Here is a 9990-nt window from a genome sequence, read left to right on the forward strand (position 1 = left end):
ACCTCTTCTGTCACCCTTCTACACCCAACCCATGCTGGGCGATGCTGGGCTTCCAGATTACTCATTTCCAGGCCCTGCCCTTGAGGAGCTCCCAGAAGGGATTGGAAAGGGAAGTAGAGATGCATCATGCAATTATCAAGAAGATAGAAAGTTGACAGGTGCTAAGGGAGGCACAGGCACAGGCTGCTGGAAGTCAGGGCAGGCTTCCTGGAAGAGGTGGCACTGGAGAAGACAGTGGGGGTCCATCAGTCCTCTCTCCCCTGGGCTCTGGACTCTGGACTCTAGCCCAGATCCCTCAAAGTTCTTTCTGTGATACACAGATGGCCAATAGCTTCTCTGCTCAAACAACTTCATGGCTCCCTTTCACCCCAGGATTGAAAAAAAAAAAAATACCATTGATTCCAACTCAGGGTAACCCCATGCATTACAGAGTAGAACTGCTCCATGGGGTTCATTTTCTTTCTCTCTCTCTCTCTCTCTCTCTGTCTCTCTCTCACACACACACACACATACAGATACTCTTTCTCTTTCTTTCTTTCTTTCTATTGTGATTTGGGTGACAGTTTATATAGAAAATTCACTTTCCATACAGCAGTTCACATATACTTTGTCTCATGACATAGACTACAATTTCCCACAATGCAACAGCTTCCCTTCCACTTCCTCCCCATAGTTACCTCTTCCCAGTGTCCATCCCTCCATGCCCTCCTGCCCCCTGAGCTGTCTCCCTGTGCATAAGCAGCCCTTCTATTCTCCCAGGATTGTTCTCTCCAAGAACTAATTGTTTCCATGAATCTTTGGTTTTCTTCATTCTTCTTTGCTCCTGACGAGGAGAGACCCATCGCTGCATCTAGATGGCCACTTGCAAGCTTGTAAGATCCCAGTCGCTACTCACCAAAGTAGGAGGTGGAACGATGTTTTGTATAGTGTGTTATACCAATTGAGCTGGATGTCCTCCATGGGGTTTTCTTGGCTGTAATCTTCATGAAGGCAGATCACAAGACCTTTCTTCTGTGGCACTGTTGAGTGGGTTTGACCCACCAACGTTTAGGCTAATTGTCAAGCACAAACCATTTGTCCCTTCCAGGGATCTTCCAGCCACCCCAGGTCACCTGAATTCTCCTGGAGTTTTCACATACCTATGACTCTATGCTGGCAAAACTCTCCACCTGGGACACCTCACCTGGCAAACTCCTCCGCATCCTTTGAGGCCTGCTTTCACTGACGCTTCCCCAGGTGAGCCCAGGCTCCACCATCCCCAGGTTCCTCCTCCACTTCAGCCTCAACCCCTCGAGGCAGGCATCTCTGTCCAGGCTGCCTGTCCCAAGAGTGTCCTCTTCAGTATAAAGAGAACCGTAGCACTTTGCTTGGAGGAGACTGTGTACGGTCTCCTAACCATAGACTGTGGGTAGGTCCCCACACCATCCAGCCTAGAGCAGCTATTGCACAGGAATCTGCACATCACTGCAGTTGACAGCCTGGACCCTGGGCCAGCAGATCTGAGTTTAAAATTAAGCATGTTACCCTTCTGCCATTTCATTTCCCCACCTGCCAAAGGGGAAGACACAACAGCCTTGCCTCACTCTTCACCCCTATGATGACTCAGTGAGCTAATGTGTGCCTGGCACATGGTAACAAAAAAAAAAATAAATCTTTCTCCTGCAGAGCAGCTGGTGGGTTTGAACTGTCAATGTTCTGGTTGGCAGTCAGGTGCTTTAACCACTGCATCCCCAGAGCTCTGCAAAGATTACCGCCTCGGAAACCCTATAGGGCAGTTCTGTTCTGACTTATGTTGTTAGGTGCCATAGAGTCAGCTCCAACTCATAGCAACCTTGTGTACAGCAGAACTTAATGCTGCCCGGTCCTGCACCATCCTCACAATCCTTGCTGTACTTGAGCCCATCATTGCAGCCACTGTGTTAACCCACCTCATTGAGGGTCTTCCCCTTCTTTGCTGACCCTCCACTTTACCAAGCATGACATCCTTCTCCAGGGAATGGTCCCTTCTGATAACATGACCAATGTAGGTGAGACCAAGTCTGACCATTCTCACTTCCCAGGAGCATTGCAGCTGCACTTCCTCCAGGACAGATCCATTGGTTCTTTTGGCAGTCCATGGTACTTTCAGCATTCTTCACCAGCACCACAACTCAAAAGCAACAGCTCTTCTTCGGTCTTCCTTATTCATTATCCAGTTTTCACATGTATATGAGGCCACTGAAAACACCATGGCTTGTGTCAGGTGCACCTTAGTCCCCAAAGTGACATCCTTGTTGTTAGGTGCTGTCGAATCCTTTCTGACTCCTGATGACGACCCATGTGTACAGAGTAGAGCTGTGCTCCACAGGGTTTTCAAAGCACTGACCTTTAGAAAGCAGATCACCAGGTCTGACTTCCAAGGTGCCTCTAGGTGGGTTCGAACAGCCAACCTTTCAGCTAGTAATCAAGCGCTTCACCATATACGCACCACCCAGGGACTCCAAAAAGAGCACACGAGGCCCGGAAGAAGGCAGACACAGGGGAAGAAAACACTGTCTGAAGATGAGGAAGGCAGACCGTCTACAAGGCCTGGAACTGCAAGGACAGCTGGCTAGAGAGACTGAGACAAGGGCATTCCTCCAGAACCAACAGGGACAGTGAGCCTTCTCCTAGAGCCAGCACCTCACATTCGGACTTCTAGCCTCCTAAACTGTGAGCAAGCACATTTCTGCTCCTCAACGCCACCCACTTGTGGTATTTCTCTTACAACAGCTCTAGTGAACTAAGGCAAGTGACTTCAGAGAAAGAGAGTCAGGAGCACCCTGGGGCCAGCACGTCTCACTCCAGGTTTGTCCTGACTCTCAGCTCCACCCTCCCCTCCTAGATTTCTCCACCCTGCTCCTCTGAGAGGGAGAGGCAGTGGATGTCTTGCATGTCCTGGGTAAGAGAGGAGGAAGCTGAATTTTTCCAGGCATCTAAGAGCCAGGCCCACAGTGGGGCTCTACTTCCTGTCTCCGTAGAATGCCATACTGTGCAAAATGGTGCTTTGGAAACTGATGCTCAAAGGAAGAAGAAGAGGAAGGAAATTTAATGGTGTGTGTGTGTGTGTGTGTGTGTGTGTGTGTGTGGAGAACGAGCTCCACAGGGTTATCAGTGGCTGAAGTTTCAGAAATAGATCACCAGACCTTTTTTCCAAGGTGCCTCTGGGCAGACATGAACCTCCAACTTTTCAGTTAGTCACCAAGTGCATTATCTATTTGTACCACCCAGGAGTTCCATTGAAAAGACAGAGGAGGAGAAGTACTTATTTAGCAACTATCCACATTATATTACTGAGTCTTCACCACTGCTCCATCTTACATGTCAGCAACAGAGGCCCTAAGAGGTTAGATGAATTGCTGGGGTCACACAGCAAATGCATACTGAAGCCAGGATTTGAACTGACTCACTTAAGGCCTAGCCCAGGGCTCTTCCCACAACCTGGTGGCCATCCATGGGGAGAATCACTTCTCCTAGGATCATCCCATCACAAACACAATATATAATAGGGGCAGGGAGAGGCCTGGTGAGGGTGTGCCCGGTAAGAGAAGGACAACTCCCCTTCCTCCCTCCTGAGTGCCAGCCTCGAAGGTTGTCTCCAGACCTGTGTTTGCAGAGACCCAAGCAAGGGCCAGAGATCCCAAACTTCCAGGAGCTCTTTCTTTCCTGCCCCTCTTCTCCTTAACATCCTCCAGTGCCCCTGAGGGTGTCCAGTCATCTGCTGGGCCACGCTTAGGACCCAGAGCCCCACCACTAAGAGGATCCCAATTACGGAGAAGGCAGAGTCAGACATAGACACACGCAGCCCTGAAGGGTTAGAGCTAAGAATGGGAAAGCCCAGAAGTGGGAAGCACTGTGGGGAGCAGTGAAAGCTGAGGTCCCTGGAGCTGGGTGTTGAAGGCTAAGCTTTCCAAGCACACAATGGGAGCCATGTGTCTTGAGATGCAGAAGGGACAAACTGTTCTTCCACATCTCCCTCCCCACTGGCCAGGGTCAGCCCAGGTGACACAAGAGGGCTATGGGCTGGGCTTCCAAGGCCCTGGCCACAGTAGCAGTGTCAGAAGCCAAATGATAGAAGTGTCATGGTTTGGGATGAAACAACACCCATTTAAGATCTTAAGCAAACAACTGCCTATTCAGACATGGTTGGCTCTGACTCCCAGCCAAGTGAGCATCTTCTCGCAGATCCTGAAATTCATTAATACTGCCACACCCTTGTTCATGCTGCTCCCAATATCTGGATTGTCATCCCTGCTTTGGTGAACTCCTACTCATACTTAAAGCCCTACTCAAAGGCCCTCCTTCTTCTCAATAGCTCACACTACCTGGAAGCCCAGTGGGCTCTGGGAGTTGAGGGTTCACACATTGCTTGATGTGGTAGTTCAGGCTGTGTGTTAACTTGCCTGGGCCTGGTTGAGTAGCTAGCTGGGTAGCTGGTGGTAGTTATTCCCCACGATGAGACTGGCAATCAGCTCTATGGTGGGATCTACCACAAGCAGCTGAGTGGCTGCTTTAGGGATGCAGTCTGCTTCCCATAAATAAGAAGCAGCTTTGGGAATGGTCTCTAGCTTATGGCATGCTTGAACCCTGCATGTAGCCGAGTCGTTTTTCTTCAGCCTGCCATATTCTGCTGATTGTAGGACTTTCAGTGGACTTGAACCGATGGCCTGCCGTGTGGTTTGGTAACATTGGGACTGTGCCTTTGTACTTGTCAAGCTTGGGTTTGTCAGCCTCAGCAGCCAGCAGCTGTCTGAGAGAAGAAAGCCTCCAGCTTCAGTGGGCCGGGAGCAGGAGGCAGAGCTGAAGCCTAAGGTCGAGGGGCTTTCACCCAGCCCCTAGAGCCTGGTACTTTGAACTCAGACTTCTAGCCTCCAAAACTGTAAGAGAATGAACTCCTGTTTGTTCAAGCCATCCCATTTGTGGTATATTTTCTGTTAGCGCAGCACAGAGGTAACCAATACACTTGGGGACTCAGTCGACCTACCTGAGGCACCCAGCAGAGGCTTGATATAGTCAGGGTGCACCAGCACCACCAGCGGCAGGAAGGGTCCGACCCACACGAGGATCGTGTGGTGCATGCGGTCCAGCACCTTTGTCTCGTTTCGGAGGCCTGCCTCGTTTGGAAGGTACTGAAGAGGGAGCAAACGGCAGTGAGGCTGGGTCCTTCCATGGAGCCACCACTTACCAGGTCTTACCCATCTGTGCCTGGATCTCCCTTCTGTATTCCATCTCCTGTCCCAGTTCAGGCCGCATTGACACCCTGCTGGATCATGGCTCAGTCTCCTCTCTGGCCACCTGCCTCCAGTCTCAGCCCCTCATCCTGGCCCCAGAGGGATTCTTGAATCAGACCACATCCCTCCCCTGCCCACACACCCTCCACGGCTCCCCACAGCCATTCAGAGGAAGTCTTTGCTCCTTGGCCTGGTCTTTGGGGCCCTTTAGACTCCAACCCCCACTCCCTCACCTATTCCACCATCCCTCTCTATCAAAAACCAACTACTGCCATAGAGTCAATTCCAACTCATAGCAACCCTATAGGACAGAGTAGAACTGCCCCATAAGGTTTCCAAGCCTATAAATCTTTATAGAAATAGACTGCCTCATCTTTCTCCCACAGAGCAGCTAATGGGTTCAGACCACTGACCTTTTGGTTAGCAGCCCAATGCTTTAACTGTTGTGCCACCATAGCTCCTCCCATTGCCCTCTAATCCTTCAGAAAGACTTCCTGCTCCCTTAACAAGGCTCTGACTTTCCACCTCCATGGCCTTTGCTGAAACCGTGCCCTCTTCCCAGGGTATCCTCTGCTAGATGAACTTCTACTCATTTTCCAATGTCCTTACTCCAGGATGCCCTCTATAGCCATGGTGGTGCCAGAGGCAGTGGGCAGGCCCTGGAAGGATTTGAAACTCAGCTTTTACCCATGGGCCCAGCCCACCTCATGAGACCATGAGACCTTGGTGAGGCCAATTTAAGAATGGCTAATGAGAAGAGACTGGGCAATCTATTTCCATAGAGATACCGCCTCAGAAACCCAAAGAGGGGTCGCCATGAGTTGGAACCAACTCAATGGCAGTGAGTTTGGTTTTTTTGTTTTGTTTTGTTTTTAATGAGGAGCTCTGGTGGTGCAATGGTTAAGGCACTTAGCTGCTAACCAAAAGTTTGGTAATTTGAACTCACCAGCTGCTGCACAGAAGAAAGATGAGGCAGTCTGCCTCCATAAAGATTTATAGACTTAGAAATCAAATGGGAGTTGCTATGGGTCGGAATTGACTCATTGGCAGTGAGTTTGAATCGGAATGGTTTGTCTAAGGGAGCACTGGTGCCACAGTGGTTAAGTGCATGGCTATTAAGCAAGAGGTTGGTAATCTGAACCCATCAGCTACTACTCTGTAGGAGAAAATGTGGCAGTATGCTTCCAGAAGAGATTTGCAGCCTTGGAAACGCTGTGGGGCAGTTCTACTCTGTCCTATAGGGTTGCTATGAGTCAGAATCAATTCCATGGCAAAGAGTTGTGTGTTTTGTTTTGTTTTGTTTTTTCCCAGAATGAAAAGGCCACCTTCTCCCTTGGGTGTGGACAGGTCAGAGCTGAGGCTGACAGAGGATACACAGGAGCCAGCTCATTCATTCATTCAACAAATGCTGGGCCCCACCACAGGCCAGGCACTGGGCTAAGCCTCTTCCTTTCTGACCTCTCCCCGAATTCTCACAGCTTGTGAAATAGGAATAAATACTTCCCATGCTATGGGTTCAATCTTTAGAGCTCAGAGGGATTAAGTGACTTGCCCAAGATCACACGGCTGCTGCAGGTAGATCTGAACCCATATCCATCTAATGTTGAGCCCAAAGCTCTTCTGCCTCACAGAGTATGGGGTTAAGAGCTGGGGGTTGGGAGGTGAATGAGTTAATATTTGCAAAGTGCCTAGAATAACACTGGTTAGCCGCTGTTGAGTCAGCTCCCAACTTGTGGCAATCCCATGCACAACAGAGTGAGCCAACCCCATGGTTGGTTTTGCACTGAACCCATAGGGTTTTCACAGGCTCGTTTTTGGAAGTCAGTTGCCAGGTCTTTCTTCCTAGTCTGCCTTAGTCTGGAAGCTCCACTGAAACCTGTTCAACATCATTGCACAAGCCCCCACTGCCAGATGGGCAGCTGTGCATGAGGGGCATGGCCAGGAATGGAGCCCAGATCGCCCACATGGAAAGTGTGAATTCTACCCCGGAACCACTACTGCCCCCACTTGGCACATAAAGGGTGTTACATATGTGAGATGAACATTGAAATGCAAGAAAAGGGGTGAGGGTCTGACCTGGGACCATGGCATTAAGGGGAAAGAGAGTAGAATAAGGGTGGGGGGAGAGAATAGAGCAACAAAATCTACAAGGGGGACCCCAAGGATCCCAGATCCCCAACCACCAAGTGCTGGTGCTACAATGATCATCTGGAATTACAGACAGAACTCTTCAGAGTCAGTGCTGGCTCATTCCAGCTGTGTGACCTTGGGTAAATCGCTTGCCCTCTCTGAGCCCCAGGCTCATACCCTGCAAAGTGGGTCTGCTCGTAGCCCCAACCAGAGTTCTCAACTGTGGCTAAGGAAGCCAGCAGGCCATCATCCTCCTCACTGGATAGCTAGGAGCTGTTCAGCCCACCTGCCCACACTCACCATGCCCAGGTGGCCCAGCAGCCAGTTGCACGGTGCCGGCTGGGGGAAGCAGCGCAGGCGGCGGCAGGTGATGTAGAAGTGCCGGCAGAGGCGCAGGAACTGCAGCAGCAGGCGGCAGAGGAAGAAGAGCAGGGAGAGGAGGATCACAGACAAAGCATACAGGCGGAATGTTGTCTTCTTGAGCCCCAGGAGGTGCAGCAGGTGGTCCGTGATGGGCAGCATCCTGGGGGTCACAGAGGGGAGTCAGTGGTGGTGGGAGTATCATGTGCCATGGACACAGAAAGTTTTCCTACAAATGAGTCCCAGACACCAAGCACGCTTTTCCCTCCGGATGCTATAGGTAACCGGCCCATATCCCCTTCAGCCTAGACCTTTGCAAGGCATACCTCCTGGCTTCTCTACCTCAGGGATTGCTTTACCTGTGCACAGCTGGCCACAAGTGCTAGGAAATTAAGAACCTCCCACAGAAGCAGCTGTCAACCAATGACTGATGAAGTTGGTGGATAAATACCCTGCTCCTTCTCCCCTCAGTGGACCTGAGGGATATGTTCTATCCTGGCTCCCAGGGTTCCCCAGTGGGGATTAAGCTCCACTGCCCACAGTAGAAACCTTCCCAATTGGCTACCTCCCATCTCCTGTCTCTCTTCTCCTGTCCTTTACTTGTATTAAGGAGTTCTAGTGCTGCAGTGGGAGCTCTGGTAGCATAGTGCCTAAGGCACTTGACTGCTAACCAGAAGGCTGGCAGTTCAAACCCACCAGCCACTCCTCGGAAGGAAGGTTGGGCAATCTACTTCCGTAGTGATATGGCCTCGGAAACCCAAGGAGGGGTTGCTATGGGTCGGGTCTGACTCACCGGCACGTAACAACAGTGCTGCAGTAGGAGCTCTGGTGACATAGTGCCTAAGGCACTTGACTGCTAACCAGAAGGTTGGTGGTTCAAACCCACCAGCCACTCCTCGGAAGGAAGACTGCGCAATCTACTTCCGTAGAGATACCACCTCAGAAACCCAAGGAGGGGTCACTATGAGTTAGAGACGACTCAACAGCACATAACAACATCAGTGCTGCAGTGGGTGATGCAGTTTGGCTGGGAACCAGAAGATCCGTGGTTCAAACCCACCAGCTGCTCCATTGGAGGATGATGAGGCAATCTACTTCTGTAAAAATTTACAGCCTTGGAAACCCTATGGGGGTTGCTATGGGTCAGAATCAACTTGATGGCAGTGGGTTTGGTTTTGATTTTTGGTTTGCTTGTGTTATCTGTAACAACTTCCCAAATAAACCATTGTTGTTGTTAGCTGCCATCAAGTTGATTCAAACTCATGACAACCCCACATGTGTCAGAGCAGAACTGTGCTCCAAAGGGTTTTCAATGGCTGACTTTTCAAAAGTAGATCGCTAGGCCTTTCTTCAGAGGCACCTCTGGTTGGACTCAAACCACCAAACCTTCAGTCAGCAATCAAGCATGTTAACGATCTGCATCACTTGGGGCTTCTAAAACTAATTGCCATCAAGTCAACTCTGACTCATGGTGATACACAGAGTAGAATTCTGCACCATAGGATTCTCAAGGCTGGGACCTTTTGGAAAGAGATTGCCAGGTCTTTCTTCTGAGGCACCTTTGGGTGGACTCAAACAGCAACCTTTTGGCTATTAGTCAAGAGCTTAACTGTTTGCACCACCCAGTGACTCCTCCAGATAAATTACTTGTACTCGAGTCCTTGCAGCGCTAGGGTCCTGGAGGAGCCAAAATTGAGTGGTGGGTAGCAATTATAATAAAACAGTGAATGTCTACAGCACACAGATGGTATGCTGTGTACCTTGCTTAGGATGGGCATGGAATCTTAAGCCAGTCCTGGAAAAACAGGTACCATTTTCCAGATGAGGAAGTTGAGTCTCAGCTCAGTTCCTTCGATTCAAGGGAGACAGAGCTGGGAGAGACACAGCTTGGTCTAGAACCTTAGCTCAATCACCTTCACTTCGGGGGCCCACAGGTCTCACCCAGTCCCAAGGAGATTCCTGAAAATGGTTGCCATCTGCCCTCATGTCTCCTTTTCATGTAGTCCTTCTAGCCAAGAGCCCCAGTTCCCTCTGCATTTCCACTTCCTTTAACAACACAGCAAAAAGGACACCTGGACTCCAAGACTTCACCTGAGCCCTCAATCCCCACCCACTCTTGCCACGGTGCCCCTCTAACTAGGCTCCTTAAGCTACGACACTGTGGCTCTTCCACCAGCCAACACCAAACCACATCACCCACACAGAATAAATGTCATTTCTACTGGTTACTGCATCCTAGGAAAACAGCTGC

General features: G+C 50.3%; 1 protein-coding gene across 1 annotated transcript in view; it reads right to left on the reverse strand.

Annotated features, from left to right (window-relative positions):
* The window catches only part of LOC103211690 (cytochrome P450 4F22), a 20964-nt gene extending 13063 nt beyond the window's left edge, over window positions 1-7901 (reverse strand). The window contains exons 1-3 of the mRNA XM_007957675.1: window positions 7680-7901; window positions 5003-5147; window positions 1622-1670 (exon numbers count right to left, since the gene is read on the reverse strand). Coding sequence (XP_007955866.1) covers window positions 1622-1670; window positions 5003-5147; window positions 7680-7901 — 416 coding nt within the window. The remainder of the gene's footprint in view (window positions 1-1621; window positions 1671-5002; window positions 5148-7679) is intronic.
* Window positions 7902-9990: the final 2089 nt, after the last annotated feature.

The sequence above is a fragment of the Orycteropus afer genome, unplaced genomic scaffold (genome assembly GCF_000298275.1).
Source record: "Orycteropus afer afer isolate SDZICR_OR568_19922 unplaced genomic scaffold, OryAfe1.0 scaffold00772, whole genome shotgun sequence".
Classification (NCBI taxonomy): Eukaryota; Metazoa; Chordata; class Mammalia; order Tubulidentata; family Orycteropodidae; genus Orycteropus; species Orycteropus afer.